Genomic DNA, 17,997 nt, shown 5'->3' with positions numbered 1-17,997 from the left:
AAAATAGTATAGCATATGCTACAGCTCTCAGGGGGCTTGTTTCTTGCAGTTTTGCCAAATCTCCAATTATGGTATCTTGGGCAAAGTTATGTCTATGGTTTCATTTGCCAGGTGTCATCCATTCCAAGCCTATTGGCAATTGACAGTAGTTTTTCCATTTTTGGTGTCTCCAATGTAACCCAGGTGGGTACAATAAAACAAAATTTTCTTTACAGTTTGTAAAAATGTCACAAATGGCTATCCTCCTTACAGGTGCCTTCAGTATTTTCTGCCCCTATGAGACTGCACGCTTCCAATCCAAACTTATCTACAATAGATTTTGTAGAGGAGAAAAATTACTCCGATGGCTCTGAAACATCATCAGAATTTACTAAAATGCAAGAGGATTTATTTCACATTGCACATAAAGGTAAATTAAATTCTTTTGTATGTGGTTTTTTATCATCACAATTTAAATAATTATGTGACTTCTGAGAATGCTTCTTGTTTACTGTTTAGAAAAAGCAGAAAATGCCCTTCCTTCCTTTAATTCCCTTAAGGAATTGGAAATGTTGAGATCTTGAGTAATTTGGAAAAAGTGGCTTAATAATCACATTTTTTAATTTTTTATTTAATAAAGGACAGACCTTTGTTTTATGTGCTAAAAACCTGGATTGTATTTTTTTGCCAAAAGGTAAAAATCCTAAAATCAGTTGCTATAAACACAACAGCAGATTTTACTTTTTTGTGTTTGCATGCATATGTGTGTATATGAGCACATGTATGTTTGTATATTCCGTGTGCTTCACTGTATTTCAGGGTCAACATTTGTTGGTGATGCAAGGGTTGCTATGGTAGTAACCTATTTTTAGTGAATACAGAAGAGTAAAATCATGTAAACCAGCCAGAGGGGCAGCTTGGCTAGAAATGTTTCTGCTCTCAAAATCATTTTTCATTAGCAGTGCTTCGCTCTATCACCCTTGCACCAGAAACATTTTTATTGTTTAAGTGATCTTGGTGAGGAAGCACTTAAGCATTTATATCCAAAAGACTTTCGGAAGTATTGGCCTTGTCCCATTTTGCACAAGATAATGGTTGATGTTATCAATAAGCATTCTTTGCTTGTTTTTCCCCTCTGGTGCTGATGTATCTTGATTCCATTACGTAAGGAAGGTATCTAAGTAGTAAACTTTATAAAGTCAATTATATTAAAAACTGATGTATGTATTCCAAAAAGTGAAAAGAAGTGGGGGTGGGACGCAGTTGGAAAAGTTGCTATTAAGCAGACCAAAGAAATTACCTACTCAAGATCATCTTACCTGAAATGTCCATGTCAGAAATTTTGATTAGATTGACCCATGCATTTGAGTGGACAACTGATTTGGTACTATTTAATACAGTATTATTTTATTAAGAGTACAAAGAATTTTCTTCCAAAGTTGCTTTGTACCACACCCCTTCCAAAAAAGGGTAGTGAAGAAAACTTTTGTTTTAGTTTTTGATACAAATTAAATAAAATGTAACATTAGTATGTAATAATTCTTGAAAATTTCAGTTAGCATACAACTTACTAAATGACAATTGAGGTCACTGAAGATTCTGGTCGTGTCATCCACTTATGAAAGGCTAACAAAATAGGTCATAGTGGATACATCTTCCTCCCCACCCCCTGTGATACTGTCAAAGATTTCTTCAAATAGGTTAAAGTATGAGAATTAGCTTTGGTAATTGCAGTGTTGAAATATAGCTTAAGAAGAATATTTTCTTATAAGAGTGAATTAGGTTACGTCAAATACTCAATGAAGTGATGATGATTCAGGTTAACTCAGAGTGGATGATTAGAAGAGAAAGGTATCAGATTTCTTTTTCTTTGCCCTTTCCATGCATCCATGTTCAGATTTTATATCTCCATTTCCCTATAAATGGATACATTTTTGCATTGGCAGTTCTCATGACTGTATTGCAAGGCTTGAGTAGACCCTCAGAAATCCTCTAAATTCTCCAGTTAGATGAATGTTGAAATCCTACATAAAAAAATATTACTCAGATTTTTATTCCTTGTGGTTAAACAAAAGATTAAATGTTTTAAAAGTAAAAAAATAAGGAAAGTTCATTTTCCCTTTAAAAATCTAGTGATTTTAAAATTGCATGATCTGTTGTCTGATTTAAATGTTTCAGGCTGGGGATACTGGCTCAGGAAGGAGTAGAAGTAGCAGCATAACATGCACAACATCCAGGATCTGACCCTTTGAGTCACTAAATCATCTAACAAGCTGAAATTGCTTTATCCCAAAAAGAGATAACAAAACTGAATACCACAGTTGACTTGCTTGTGGGGAAACTACTGACTCTATAGCTGTGGCACAGTATGTGTTATAGCTGCTTTTTTGATTATTTTTTTTCTATTTCATTTTTTTTTCTTCCCTCTCTTCTCCCCCACTGGAATTCTTAAAGGAATGTGGAATAGAGTCATGACCATCTGAAGATTCAAGCTAATTGGGGAACAAAAGCAAGTGAAGAGCAGATGTGGTTAGTTAGCTTTGTTGCCATCTGTCACAAATAATCACAGTAATTTTGACTGTGGCTAATATAGTCAACATGGTAGCATTCACCATAAACATTTATCCTACTAAAAAAATCTACCCTATAACCTTGATTAATATTACTTGTTTTTAGTAACCCACCCTGGATCTCTCGACCTAAATTCTTGTTTCTGTTACCATAAATGATGTTTCATTGAAGTTTTACATAATTGGTATGTATACAATTGATAGCTGGTTTTAACTGTCACTTTTTCTGAAATGGTTCTAGTTTACTTCACCTTGAGGTCAGCTTTCAGCACCATATCTACAGAGAGAGAAAAGCTGAAGCAGATGCTGGAACACGATGCATCCTCATCTCCATCTGCACAAATAGTTGGCTTGAAGAATGCCTTAACATCCGTAAGTGACACGCTGAAGTTCAGCAAGCTTCACTGTCATCAGATACTACTTTTAAATTTTATAGTAGTTAATTTCTGTTTCTTTAGTGTCTGTTCTGTGCTAGAATTTGCAGTATTGAATCATAGTAAGTTATTATATATGGTGTTTTTCAAAAACTCTTTCCTAAATGTTAAAGGTATTGTGAAATCACTAAAGTTTGATAAATTGATTTAGGTATATAGTATAATCGCTACCATTTGATGTTAAGAATCAGAGGGCTGCTCTGTGACAATGAGTCTACTTTCTCTCAAAACATACACTGCTTAATCACTCAGTTCTGGTGGGTTGTGGGTTTCCTTTTCCTTTTCTTTTCCTAAACAACACTCAAGTATTCACTGTATGACTTCACATAAAATAAAGGTGAGAGTGGCTGAAAGCACTCAGCTGTCCCTTTGAATGCACTAGAGCTTCACCATGCTGCACCAAGACACTGCAAAGCAAATTCAAGTACAACTTGTTATATTGACTTCCAACCTTAATTATGTTAGTTGTCTAAAAGCAGCAATGGAGCTGTTAGGGCAGAGTTCTAAATGACAAAAGATTGTGTTCTTTAAAAAGGTGAGGGGTTTTGGTTGGTGTGGTTTTTGTAATTGATTGAGACCAGAACTTTCATGTTGGTCATGTTTGAACATGTCAACCAAACAGTGATCTGATTTCAGAGCAATGGGGGCCATCGCTACCATGGTCTTAAAATTTCAGTGTTTGTTTCAAATTCGTAATCAGAGGCAGGGGAGACTCTCTGGCATTGATAAATGTGATATAGATCATCTTAGAATTATTTCAGTATGAAAAATTGCCTTTGCTTTAGAAAAGCTGCGTAAGGTTATAGTTTAAGTGTATAACATGCCTCTTTGCCTAGACCTTTAGAGGCTGTGATGTCTTCATATTATTTAGAGAAAGCTGAAACCTGCTGCATAACTATACTCACTCACTTGCACTTCTTTGTTTTGGCTTTCAGATGTTCCACTTTTGATATTTGAATAGGTGACTTTTCTTTTTCAAGTGTTATTTGCCTAACATTTTATATTAAAAAAAAAAAAAAAAAAAAAAAAAAAAAAAAAACAAACACAAAAAACCCCCGAACTCAGTGAACACTCAGCTTAGCATGAATTTTTTTATCTAGGCAATGAAATTCTGTCCATCTTCATCCTCTGTCTTTTAAAAGTCATGCTTTTAGGTCTTATCTGATAATTACTAAGCCTTTTGTAGCCCACCTGTGAACCTTGGCTGCTTCAGCAGAGGTTAACACCTCTGAGAGCTATTCTTAGCCTGCAGATATGTAAAGCCATGATGCTAACAGAATTTTTCTCACCCTGTACAGCAGAAATCCTGTAGGAGAAAGGAATAAGCTTCCTTTGAAGATGTATGGAAGCACAGATATGATAAACTTGACATATTTCTAAGACTTCCTTGCAAGACAGTCCTGTGTTGATGGCTTTGACTTAGTGTTTGTTGTTGTACATTTCAGTTTGTTTTCTGTACATGAGGAACAAAAAATCAGACTCACAGGATGGAAGCTATCAAACATAAGTCTGTTTTGCTCTCATCAGCCTGGCAGGGGAAGAAAAGTGAACAGATTTAAAGTGGATAAAACACCATAAAATTAGTATCTCTGCCTCTGCTTCTTCCTCATTAAGATAGTATTCTTGACCTACACATAGTCTAAGAAATCAAATACAGAATGGGGAAAAGTACAATATTTTTATTTTGGGGGAAGGAAAAGACAATAGAAGGAAGAAAACACTTCGTATCAAACAATGAAAGTTGGAAGATGCTATTACAGGAAAGCTGTGTAAATTCTTTTTTGCACTTGATGTTGTGGGTATAACACACACTTGAACACTTGGCGCAGAAGTGATATATGCCTGTATGGCGAATTCAGACCACACATACATAAAGCCAGAAATTACTTTCTCCCCTCCATTATCACTTCGAGCTTACTATCTTTCCTGCCCTCAAGACTATTTCCAGCAAAAATTACTGTTGAAATCAGAAGCATTTGTGGGACAAAGTGAATGTGTAAACAGCAGGGTTCTCCACATCCTAGTATTGATTCAGATAACTAAAAGGAACAATAAGTCTTCAGTATTGTTCCAAAATTAGTAACCCAATCTTCTTATTCAGAGATAGTTTCATTGCAGGCAGGGTTGCATCCTCTTCATAGGAGTCTACTTGAACAGACACCTGTCCACCAGATGCACCCAGCATGAGTAAATAACATGTAACAAACATGAGTCTGCAGTAGAGACTTTTTATTCTGATCGTTGCCATTACAAGCCAATAGGACACAAATTGTACCTGTACCTGTCTGAATTTAAGTCTTATTTCTCTGTCAGTGCAAGGCAAAGGGAACTGTCAGTATAGCAGGCTGATGGGAAAATCAAATGTTTTTGGATGTGGCAGGAGTAAGAATTGATGTTGAGAGAGGCTAGGTTGGATAGGGGTGAAGGAAGGGAGCTTGAAAGAAGATGCACAAAATTCATTTGTAACTTACTAAATCAGCTAGCAAAACCTGGTAACTTGAAATATCCCTGCCATCTTTGGTTTTTTTCCTCCATTTATGTGTCTTTTCCATCACACTAAACAAAAATAGTTTTAATTTGCGAGATAAGGAGCAAGGTTTGAAGCATTTATAATAAATGATTTGCTGAACCAGTAAAAAATCATGTGGTGATAGTGTTTTATACTGCACTTTTAAATAATCTTTGCCCCTTTTTACATAATAAAGCCACGTTCAAGTTAGTTGAGAGAACTTTATGTCCCCAATATTTTTGTTAAATATTCCAGGCAATAGCACAAAACACAGATCTTAAAGACCGGTTACGCAGAATACATGCCGAATCTATGATCCTTGATTCAGCATCTAATGCAAAATCAAGTCCAGATTTGGTGAAGGTGGGTATGGATTTCCTCTTTCAGTGATGTCTGTTCCTCAAGCCCCTACATCTAGACAGTGCTGCATAGCTGCATCTTGTCCTGTTCTTCATGTCTTCCCTATGGTGTATTGTGTTAGTAAAATGAGTCTGCTTTCATGGTTATGAGTCATTTCTGATGATGCATTGTGTAATATTTGATTTCAAAGGCTTTCCTTGTGAGCAGTTTTCCTGAGCACAGTTCCATTGCTTTTTGCTACTGGTTCCTGGTGTTCTCCCTCGCCTCCTGCCCCGCTTTCCATTCAGCATGAGCAGAGCTTCTGCCTTGTTATCCTCATTCTACTATTTCTCTCCCCCTTATTCCCTTGTTAACTTTCAAATTCTGTAGTTCTTTCTGTTGCCTGTCTAAATATTGTTAGCCCAGAACGCTGGCTACCAGTGTGGCTTGTGTAAGGCTTAGAACAACTATCAGACATTTCCATGAAAGGATCAAAGAAATGAGATGTACAAGAGCCCTTTCAGCCATTTAGTTTTCTTTGCATGAAGCCAGGGAGTCTTCTACATATCCAGTTAGCAAGCTTGAGACATACTGATGTTCAGATAGTTTTTTGGCTTGCTGCAGAATGCATGTGAATATGATGTGTTTATAGGTCATAGGATCTAGGTGTTATTGGTGCTAGTGAGGGAAGCAAAAACTGTGTTATTTCTGATGGATTTTCCTAAAAGTTAACTCATACAGAAACTTCTGTGTGCTTGTAGTATAAATCTTTCATTAGAACTTGAGTGGATGTAGTGCTGGGGGTTTTGTATAACTTATTACTTCCTTTTATTTTTAAAGACAGTTTAGTCATTCCATCTGTTCACTTCTGGTTTCGTTCTGTTTCAGTAGAGCTGTGTTTTGGTCATATTTAGCTGTTCGTTTGATTGGTAGTTGATCATTCTAATGCCTTTTGCTTTTAATCCCATGAGAATTTGAACAGCACTTAAACCGCTAGGCAGACAAGCATTAATGCATTGGTTTTTAATTTAAGGAGTGAGTTCTTTTCTTACTTAGTGGAGGTCCTTGCAATGACAATGGATTATTTCTGAAACTTGTTCTATGCACTATACACACACACATGACAAAAATAGCTTTCAAAAGGTCCTTTAGAGGTTTCATTCACAAATTCCCTCTAGCATGATTTGGGATGGAACTTAAGGATGAAATCGCTTCTACTGGAGAAGTTTCATTTTAGATTTTTCTGAGAACTATGACACAGTAGTGCTGCTGTGAGGAAGACAGGGCCACTGCACAAAACTTGGCTTTAAATGATACATCAGGTGCTATGATAGACCTGTGAAAATTGAAGCAGTATAAACTAGTACCTCAAGCCTTTGCATAAGGTAAAAGTTTAGTTTGTTTATTGGGCAGTTTATGTTGTCGTTTATCATGCCAAAGTGGGAACATGGAAGAAGACAACCTGAAGCTCTCATGTGATAGATATAAAAACTTGCTGTTCTTTTATGAGTGTTTCCTCCTCAGATTCAAAATAGTATTGGAAACAATCCCAGTAGCAATGCTCACATGTGTAAGACTTTTTTTTTTTTTATTATTTTTTTTTAACTGGTAGGCTAGTATAACCAGCTGCCTTCCCACAGAAGAGACAATGTTGAGGTTTCCTCTTTTCTTGCTGCTGTATCAGAAATATTTAAAAAAAAATATCTTTTGTATGATAAGAGTTTTGTTTGTTACCATGTCACCATTATCAGCACATACTGAATAACATTCCATACTATAGTAAAATCTACCAGCAGAAAAGCTTTGAAAGACTTGTCAATTTGATTATAGACTTGTCAGATTGTTCATTATGTTGCTCTGAAAGTAAAACACTACAATACCTGCAAAATTATGATAGGACAGTCATGGTTACAAATTAATAAAGCATCTCATGCAGAAAAGCTTGAGAGCAGCTAACACACTCCTCTGGGCCAACTAGCCCTTTTCCTTAGAGTTGGTGGAGTTATCAGGGAAAACAATAGTGCAGAATGTTCTCCAACTTTTTTACTGCATCCACAGAATGAACCAAGTCTCACTGGTCAACTGGTCACCTCACCTTTGCTAGGCCACCTTTTGGAACTCTGCTTACGTCAAGGATCTGTAGAGCTTCTGTGGGAGGAGTTACAGAGATCTCTGTAGCAGTCAAATGTGCTTGTGGCAGCAAAAGCGATGTCGCTTACACGGCTTTGATAATATGTTGGTTTGGGTTAACACAGAGCTATCTCAGGTGTGGATATGAAGGAAAGCTTTCCAAAGCACAGCATAGAAAATTATCTAGTGAAGAAAGCAAACTAGGAAAGCATTGCTGTTATATAGAAAGCAACTTTGCCCCTCTGAATTTTGTATGCCACTGCACCGTAAGCTTTGCATTAAGCAAGGCTTGGGAGGGAAAGACTAATTCATTTGCTAAGATCAGAAGGGAATGTGAAACTAGGATGTAAAATAAAGAGATGGGACTTTTGTTCTTTTGGGGGCTTTTTGATGATACAATTGTATATATCTGGCTAAATCACTCAAATACCAAAGCATTTTTACTTTTTTTTTTTTTTTTAAAGAAAATGTACATGCACTGCCACAACTGATTTACTAAATATGCATTGCTTTTTTTTGCTTTTTTTTTTTTTTTCTCTTTGGTCTGTTTTGCTTTGGTTTTAAATCCCTCCCTAAAACACATACTACCTTTCATTAAATTGGAGAGGAGCATGTGCAATCAATCTTCTCCCAGTGTTTTACAGCCCTTTAAGTTATGTGACTGTGGAATCGCATGCATGAATGCTATTTGTGGTACTTCTCTCAAAACTTTTTATTTCTTTTAAACAGGAAAATTCAAGAGAAGAAAGCAGAGGTCTGGTTCACCAGGTCTCCAATGAAAGCAGGCTGTCTATAGCTGACTCTCTCACAGAATTTTTTGATGCACAGGAAGTCCTACTGTCTGCTAGCTCTTCAGAAAATGAGGTCTGAACATTAAGATTGACATCATTCCAATGTAGTTTCTTGTCTGCTACTTGATATGCAGTCTTTCTGAGTGCTAACTGCACATCAGGTGACTGCCAGAAAATGAAAATATCCAAAATATTTAAAAATTAATATGCTGTTTGTATTTATTTGTTGTCATTGTCTCTTAACAGTAAAATGTAACAATTATTATGGAGAAGTCTTATATGCGCATTGAGGCAAATGGCAATTAGGTAGCTAGTATGCAGATACTGCATTTGTTGTACTGTTTGCCTTGAGTCATTATACAGGTGCTTAAGAAATTGTATCATAGAAATATATATTCATACCTGTCCTTGTGGTACCTGTACGTACCTTGGAGCTGATGTCATGCATATTGAGACTTAATACCTCATTCTCTCACACTCCATAAAAACCTTGGCTTCTGATATGAGGAAAGCCTTCTTAGCTGTGGGGCCAAGAAGATGAAGCATGTCTCCACTAAAAGAATAGTTGAATTTTCAATGAGGGTGATCTCTCCCAAACTCAAGTGTGTCTTCTTGGGACTTCTTAGTACCTTCCTGTAACACAGCGTAAACAGTTCAAATCTATTAAAACAATACTTGCAGCAGAAAGTAACAATATTGATGTGCTTATGGTGTTATTGTAATGAGTGATGTATCTTGCTTATTTCCCCACCCCACACTCAGGTATCGGATGATGACTCATATGTAAGTGATATCAGTGATAATGTCTCAGAAGATAACCTAAGCAATGACATGGAGAATGAAAGACAAACTTTAGGTAAGTTCAGTATTTTATTATACCATGTTTTGAGAATTTCCTTTCTTTTTGTTTGGGATATTTTTTTCTTCTCTTACTAGCAATAATTTGATATTACAGGTTTTGAGATGTAAACAACCTGTGTATTTTCTCTTGCAGCCTCAGATTGGTTTTGAACAGCACATTGTGGCTAATCTGATTAACAGGGTCCAGGCACCATTGATTAAGCAGGATGGTGGGTTTGTATCAGCAAAGAAACACCTATTTTCTTGGCTGCTTTGATGCAACTCCCACTCCTTTTCAGTTCCTTTCATGGCCACTTGACTTTTCAAAGTAGCAAGGCTTAGCTGCTTTCTTCTTTTCAAAAAGTAATTTTCTTCTTGTCACTCTGTTTTTTTCAGTCTGCAATTTAACCACCACATTCAGAGTTCTGTTGTTTTTAGCAGAACTCAGTGTTTAAAGGAACATAAGAATAATTACACACTGGCAGGCCTGGTGGGTAACCATAAGGATTTCTTTTTTGCATGTTTTAGTCATGATAGTCTTGTTAGTACATATGCTTATTTAACTGTCTTGCTAATTAGAGACAGAATCAAAAAAAGAGGTAGAAGAATTGGTCATAACAAACTAATTGGCTTTGTGCCTTCAACTCCTTTCAGCTAACCATGATGTTCTTCCCATTCTATCAATATATTTTTATCTTCAAAAATGCTGAACAGTGGTTTCTTACTAGCAGCTGTTTCCTGATCATCTCCAAGGACCAGTGGATCCCTATGAACTTGGGTAGTGTGATATGCCTGGAGATCTGTTGTATTCTGTAACTGTTTAAAAATGAAGATTTCTTTTGAAAGATAGGAAAGAATACAGATTGATTTGTCTCATGATCTGGACCTTCGAAAACTGTAATAGTGTGGCTCTTCACCTTCTTGTAACAAAGACTATCACTGAAGCTCTTCCCTATCAGCAGCACCTCCACATGCTTCTGGTACCTGCTATTTCTGTGCTTTGGGCAGCCTGCCACTCCCATTAATAGCAAACTGGATGTCTTTTTTCCTACAGGGTTTTAACTGAACCATAAATTGTGGGATTATGATAAAATCCTCTAGCCACTATAACATATAAAGTCGGACCAGATGATGATAATGGCCCAGTCTGGTCTTAAAAGTCATTGAGTCTAGCTGGAGGTCAGATGTCTTAATCTCCTTCAGTATTGTTGCTAGCCATTTGTCACAGGTCTTGCAAACCAAAACTGCATGGGCTTTTCTTTTCATCGGGGGTGGGCAAACTTCAAACTTTCTGAATAGAAAATTTGGTATTTAAATTTCTTAGTCATTTCTCTACTCTGTTTTTTCACCAGTTTACCCCAGTTAATGGGCTGGTCCAGAATATGTAGTTCAGTCAATTGGTATTCTGCTTTTAATCAAGCTGTTAAAGGGCATAGCCAAATCCCATTTCAGAGAGCTCTTTTGAACAAGGATAAATTTTTAGCATTTACCTCCTTCCTTTCCAGATATCCCCTCATTCCTGAGGTATCTAAGGGAACATCCTTCTTTTTGGCCTTTTCCTATATTAAATAAATTCTTCCAAGAGGGAAGTATAGGAGCCAACCTCTTAACTCTTAACAGTATAATTGTTTCAGGTAGATATTTTGATTCATAGTGCCCATGCCATTTTTATGCAAAAAGAAAGAGATAGGCTGTAGACTGCCAAGAATTCACCCAACCTTGTTACAGTAACTTGGTTGTGTGAGATATTAGGACTCCTAGTTTGTGAATGGCAGGAAAGATGGAAACTTCTTCCTCAAAACTTTGAGACTGCTGATTACACTTGAAAATCTCCATCTGAGGCATGGGCTAGTATACATGGGAGTAATGGAAAAGTTAGCCCTTGTGGTATCTGTACTTTGTCACTGTTGGAAGCACTGCTGATATCATGCTTATGTCAGTGGACCAGCAGAGGAAATAGTGGTTGAAATCATGCATTTAAGAGCAGTGATTCTTTGGGCATATGCAGCACAGAAAAGATGTGCTGCCCAGTGCTGTTTTAATTCCTCCAAGACAAAGCTGAGTGAGGAAAGCCAGATGAGGGCAGGGGTTGACAGACTGGGGCTACATCTGAATGTTTCCAAATGGCAACTGGTTCTAGGGCAGGAGCTTCCTAGGTGCTTCTAAGGATGTATAAAGATAAAATATGTTCTTGTAGTGGCAGCCGTATTCCTCTCTGAAATGAGATTGATGTACAGCTAAGCAATGTGATCACTTCAGACTAGTGCCTGTTGCAGAAGCTTGTAGCTCTATTTTGATCCTGCCACAAATCATTTCATGGCACACTTAGAACTATTTCTTCTGTTCCAATTGCTTTGACATAGCAACACGGACCTCAGATATTCATGTCAAGGACTCTTGACATGAGTTCGGTTTTTTTTTTTTTGGTTTTTTTTTGATCTTCAGTGAACCTATAGCTCCACAGTTCCTTCAGCTTTTCCACCTTTAAAACAGGCCATTTCTCCACCAATGTATGGGTGTATCTAAAAGTTAACATCACTAAAATTTCTTAAATGCTAAGCACTATGGGGAGCACTGTGGAAAAGCCTGCATGTATATCTGTGGTGCAGTAAATTTCCCTGGTAGGAGTATTAAAAAAACTAGGAAAAGATAGGTAGGAGTTGTTATTATGCTTGGATCTGTAAGTTACGCCTTGCCTTCTGAGAAGTGTCAACTTAATTGAAGCTCTGTCAAGGAGGGAGGTTTTATGTCCCTTAAATAGATAGGAATCCATCTCTGTTACAAACAAAATACTTACAATATTTACTCTTTCAAATTCAGTGGAAAGCCTGAGCCTTTTTTACGGACTTTAAGGGGAAGGAAGGTCATTTTTTTATGCATCTTTTATACCTGGCATTTATCTCAGTTAACATACAGAAATTAAAAACTTGTTCTTCATTTTATCATTTTTATAACAGGCTATCTTCAAACCACAAGTGAAATACTTGAATGAATTTTGAGGGTGGGAGGAAGTTTTGACAGAAGAAAGATGGTTGCTTTTTAATGTATGTTTGCAAAGGGGATGAAACTACGTAAACAGTGAATTGACTTGTTCTGACATTTCCTTCCTTTTCAGACTGTATATCTGAAAGTGGAATTGGATGCAATTCTAAACGGAGAACATGTTTACCAGCTCGATGTCCTAATACAAGTAACATCAGCCTATGGAATATCCTGAGAAATAACATAGGAAAGGATCTCTCCAAAGTGGCCATGCCTGTTGAATTAAATGAGCCACTTAACACCCTTCAGCGTCTCTGCGAGGAGCTGGAGTACAGTGAACTACTAGATAAAGCAGCGCATACGCCTAACCCATTTGAACGGATGGTAAATATGTTATTCCAAATAGTTAGCAGCAATTCAATATAATTAGCATAAATATAAAATCAATCTGCTAAAGAAATGAAGATGTTCTGTTCTATTTTGCTTTTCCTCCCAGCTGAGGCAGACTCTCCAAACATGTGTCTGTACATACCCACTATTTTTGACTCTTCTGCATAATTTCTGTTGCTTTGTCAAGAGGTCTTTCTCCTCAAGTACCTTGCTGTCCTGCAAGGTTAAACGAAGAAGTAGTTTAGTTCTGTTCTGCAGCTCTTACAGAGTAAGATTAAAAATTTACAGCAAAAAGGTGGGGGAAAGGGGTGGGTGGTTGAACTAATATACTTCCCTTTGAGTATGAAAGTTCCAATGTATCTTTTTTTAAGGGTGTCTAATCTGGTAACGCATTTGTGCATACAGGATGCTGGATCTTCCAGCCCTACACTACTGTGATATCTTTATTAAACTAAATGAGCTCCATTTGTTTTATTAACTGGTTTTGTGAAGTTTTGGAATTGATCCAAAATGTTCAGGATCTCAAAACTGGGCAATATGAATGTATGTTGTGTACAATAATAGTGTCGTCTTCTGCCAGTGCAGAACCCTGAATTCAGCATTTGGCAAAAGAACAAGAGAAAAATGTATTTCAGTTGTTCTGCTTCCAAATGCACAAGAGCTACTTAACATGTAAGCCCATAAATAAAAGATTAAAAGCTCTCTAAATTCTCTTAAATGAAAGCTATAGATTTTCCCTTAAACTTAATTAAGCCTTTTCAACTCAATATATCTTATCTTAAAATGAGGTGATTAATGAGTGTAAATAGTTGTGTTATAAATACTGTTTGAAAAGCCTCTTGCTCCATTCTGACACTCTGCAAGGGTTACAATTTAGTGTCCTCAGGACAGAGTGTGTGGCTATTAACTGGGCTTTTTGGTGCATAGCTTTTTTTTTTTCTCTTGAGAATGTATGTTAAAAGGAAAAGGAAATGTGCAGTAGTTGTTCATATGGGAGTGAAAATAAGCCTTTTCCCTCCTTCCCACACCCAAGCATCTGGAAATTACCTCAGAATGGAGTATTTTTTGCCTTTGAGAAATTCCTGAGGCAAAATTAATGCTAGCTGTTGTTGTAATTGCAGTAGTTCATGAGAGCGCCATTCCAAAGTGGATTCAGTTTTTGAAATTGTGAAAGCAAAGCATCTACGCTTTCACAAGGTGAGGAAAAGGGAACGAAAAGGGAGAAAACTGGTACAAAAGAGACCTGAATTGAACAATCCCAAATTCTAATTCCTCAGGTTTAGGGGGAATTGTGCTTGAGCTGACTGCAAAAATTTGGAAGGTTACCTGTGTCTCAGTCATAACGAAGAAGTTTCATGATTAGGTAATAGCATACAGTAGATAAAAGGCAATTCAATTCAAACTGCATTAGAAATAGCAGACTTGGTGAAACTCATCCAATACTTGCTGTGCCATGTTTAGGAAAAGGTTGGTTGGTAGATCTATAGAATCACAGACCATAAGTATAAAAGCCAGTTATAATACAAAATCTAACAGTGATTTTTAAGGTTACTGCTGTGAACTGTGTTGCAGAATGCTAAGCTGTTTCAAACAGTTTTCAGAAATGCTGTTTTCAGTGTTTGACCATAATAATTCCATCCCTGGACCATTGTATGACTCTCTGAAAACTGAATAATTCTCTAATGTGTGAGCTGGTGCTTAGCTTGCTGGAGGCATGCATGTTTGTAGTCTGCAAATGAGGGGAAAAATACAGAATCTGATGTTAGGATAAAACCTTTTTTTTCCCCCCTCCCCCTTCTATTAAATCAGAATGTATAGCAAAAAATGTGCATGGCTGTGGTAAATTAATTAATCAAAATTCCACATATGTTATTCCCAGGTGTATATAGCTGCATTTGCAGTCTCTGCTTATGCATCCAGTTACTACCGAGCTGGAAGTAAGCCATTTAATCCTGTGCTTGGAGAAACCTATGAATGTATTCGTGAAGATAAGGGTTTCCAGTTCTTTGCGGAACAGGTATTGTATGTTGCAACCTTTACATTTGCTACTTCTTGCACTGCTTAATTCTAAATGCATGGCTGGAATCCTTTGGAATTAATAGCAAAATACAAAATTACTTTGCATAACTTGAGCCCAGCAAAACTCAAGGGGTGTTGCAGAATTATAAATGAAGGAAGTTGTTTTTTGAGGAAGGTCTGCTAACTCTGGGATGGAAGATGACAACCAACAGCTGACACTCGAGAAGCCAAGGCTGGCAGGCTGCCTACTCCAATAACTAGGTAACTTGGTTAAGTAGAGTGCAATTCCCCATGCTGAAATCTGATCACGACTGCAACAAGCATTCACATTCTTGTCATTTTCTTTTGTGTGTGATCATTAAAAATACTGTATCTTCATCTGTTTAATGTCTTCTTTTATGACAAATATATCCCTTGTGTTGAGTTAATCAACCACTAGTATTTTCTATGGCACCATGAATACTTCTGCTTCCTGTCCAAATACTCTGTGGGCTAAACCTTTCAAATCTGGTACCACGGCTTATTAGGTGAAGGACATATACAACACATCAAGGTCTGAATGTTTATGAAAATAATTCCCCAGGATGAGAATAATTATTAAGTATGGGTGAAAAATATTAAATTTAAATCAGCCAAGTTACCAAAATTGCTAAGCTTGAGACATGTTAAAAAGAGATAAAACTTAAATGATCTGGTGCCTAGCAGACTAAGAATGATGAAAGCTGTCTCATTCTGTCTAGACATAACAAAACCAAAAATTACAAGAAGTTCTGTGGGCAAGGGTGTATAACCTAGAAATTTGATCAGAGAAAGCCTTCTAAGAGGCTTCCTTTAGGAAACGAAAAGTGGTTTTGACCACCTCTGAAGATACAACATTTTGTACATTATGTTTTAGAACTGACAAAAAGGAGGGCTAAGTGATCTTTCCTTAGTCTTGGGAAATGTCACAGGCAAGAATAAAAATAAGGGGAAAAAGAAAGCAAAACAGTCAAAGCAAGAATCAAATTTAAAGTTCAGGTAATATATCTGGTTCTTCATTGTGTTACTTCAGTTCTAAGATGATGTGTATAAAGCACTGCAGTTACCAGTGTAACATCAAATTGGAGCAACAAAGTGGTGAATAAAGGTTGGTACTGAGCTTTGTGTTAGATTGAATTAAAGGAAGACATATTCCCCTGAATATTGGATAAATCAGTACAAAGGCTACTCTTTCTAAAGAGGGATTTTAATTCATGAGGGGCCTTGGGCTGTTAACTGTTGTTCTAATACGTGCAATAAGTGATGTGAGTGTTTAGAGTGGTAAAGTTATCGTAATAGCGGAGAGGGGGTGGACGAATATTAGGAAAGGAGAGCAGTATAGGAGGAGAGAAGTTTCATGCAGCTTGCAAGCATTAAATATTTCTTTTAGCATCAGGAGCTGCTGTTTATTGCTTGTGCAAGCATTTTGATGCTTGCTCTAGATAACTTGTTAGTGCAGACAGAATGTAATCCATGGAATAGATAGGAAAAATGTATAAAATAACAGAGATTCTGTTCTATTACTAGAGTGAGTTTAGAATAACTCCACTTAGCACCATGACCTTACTCTGGAATTATAACAGTTTAAGTGATAGCTAAGTTTAACCCATGAATTATAGTGACATCTGGGGTTAATCTGGGTGCAGTATGTGAGAGAGAGTGTTGCTCTTGGTGATTTAGGGCATTGCTGAGAGTAATTAGTACTTTTCGCTTTTGTTTTTCTTTAAAGCAAGTATGTTCAGTAAATAACTGGATGCCTGCAGAAAAAATGCTTGATAACAGTTGTGCAAAATAAGTAACAAAGAAAAACTGCATTTGAACCATCTAGGTGGTTAAGAAATTAAATTCATAGTGGGAAATAGCAATTTGACTTGAAAATAAAGCTGTCCATCAAAAGAACAGTAGATATTACGCATTAAAGATTTGGTCTTGGTCAGCTGTTAGTTGTGTGAGAATTTACAGCCAAGGAGGAGTAGCTGCTTTCACTTTGTGCAGTTACTTCATTATTTACTATTCCTTTTAATAGTCTGCATTGTGTATTTGTTTATTTACTCACAGTCCTTGCATTGCTATTTTGGTCGTTGCCCTAATTCATGTATGTGCTATTACCCAAAGCTGATAAAATGCAGTGCGTGTGGTTATAGAGTTTCACACTAGAAGCACCTGGGGTGTCGCTACTGCAGTAGTAGGTGTTGCTAGATGCAATTTCATGCCTTGATTTCTCCGCTCGTGGCCCCCTCAGAGTTACTGTCTCTTCCTTTATAGTCAGGGTTGTGTGGGTATTTACTGTACAGAAGAATTTGGCCATTTGGATTTTTTTTTTTATTTTTGTCTATGTGCTCAAAGTGTGGCTTCTGTTAATATATGAAGAGGTCCTAAGGGTAAATGTAATTATCACAGAGACAATGTACAAAATATATAGTTAGATATTCACTCGATGAACAAAATTTACAGGCCTTTTAAAAGCAGTGTTTCCCGTTTCTTTCAAGGCTTCTTAGGTCTCAGTACCTTATTAATCTCGCTGACTCCCCCTTCAGGACACAAAGGCAAAAAGAAAGTAAATGTTCAAATCGTGAATGCCATATATGAATGAAAAATGAAGGGGAAAAAAACAAACAAACAAACAAAAATGACTGTTCAAGTGTTAATATGTCCATCTTTCCCCCCCCCCCCTTTCATGTCTTGCTATTAGGTCAGTCACCATCCACCTATTTCTGCATGCCATGCTGAATCTGTGAATTTTGCTTTTTGGCAAGGTAACTCTTCAGTCTATCACTTACTTTTACAGTGTTCATAATATTTTCATTGTATGTCTAACATGAAATACCCATAAATTGGGAAAAGGTGACATTCCCTGATTAAATTGTATTAGAATGGCTTTAAGGAATGTTAGCCTGTACTTACTTGCATACTTCTTACTTGGATGTTTTGCCATTATAAAAATGTTCAAGGGGTTTTTTTATAACATTAATTGATTATTCTTTTCATGTACAAAT

General features: G+C 36.8%; 1 protein-coding gene across 3 annotated transcripts in view; it reads left to right on the top strand.

Annotated features, from left to right (window-relative positions):
• OSBPL3 (oxysterol binding protein like 3) overlaps nucleotides 1–17,997 on the top strand; it is a 96,959-nt gene that overhangs the window by 62,849 nt on the left and 16,113 nt on the right. For 2 of the 3 annotated variants that reach the window (XM_075050951.1, XM_075050941.1), the window contains exons 11-17: nucleotides 253–409; nucleotides 2,791–2,921; nucleotides 8,691–8,825; nucleotides 9,515–9,608; nucleotides 12,708–12,958; nucleotides 14,844–14,981; nucleotides 17,694–17,757. In XM_075050951.1, coding sequence (XP_074907052.1) covers nucleotides 253–409; nucleotides 2,791–2,921; nucleotides 8,691–8,825; nucleotides 9,515–9,608; nucleotides 12,708–12,958; nucleotides 14,844–14,981; nucleotides 17,694–17,757 — 970 coding nt within the window. Of the gene's footprint in view, nucleotides 1–252; nucleotides 410–2,790; nucleotides 2,922–5,747; nucleotides 5,856–8,690; nucleotides 8,826–9,514; nucleotides 9,609–12,707; nucleotides 12,959–14,843; nucleotides 14,982–17,693; nucleotides 17,758–17,997 lie in introns of all 3 variants that reach the window. The other variant, XM_075050932.1, reaches the window with a different exon arrangement.

This window comes from Buteo buteo, chromosome 2, assembly GCF_964188355.1.
Source record: "Buteo buteo chromosome 2, bButBut1.hap1.1, whole genome shotgun sequence".
Classification (NCBI taxonomy): domain Eukaryota; kingdom Metazoa; phylum Chordata; class Aves; order Accipitriformes; family Accipitridae; genus Buteo; species Buteo buteo.
This window is presented reverse-complemented; position numbering and strand designations above follow the sequence as displayed.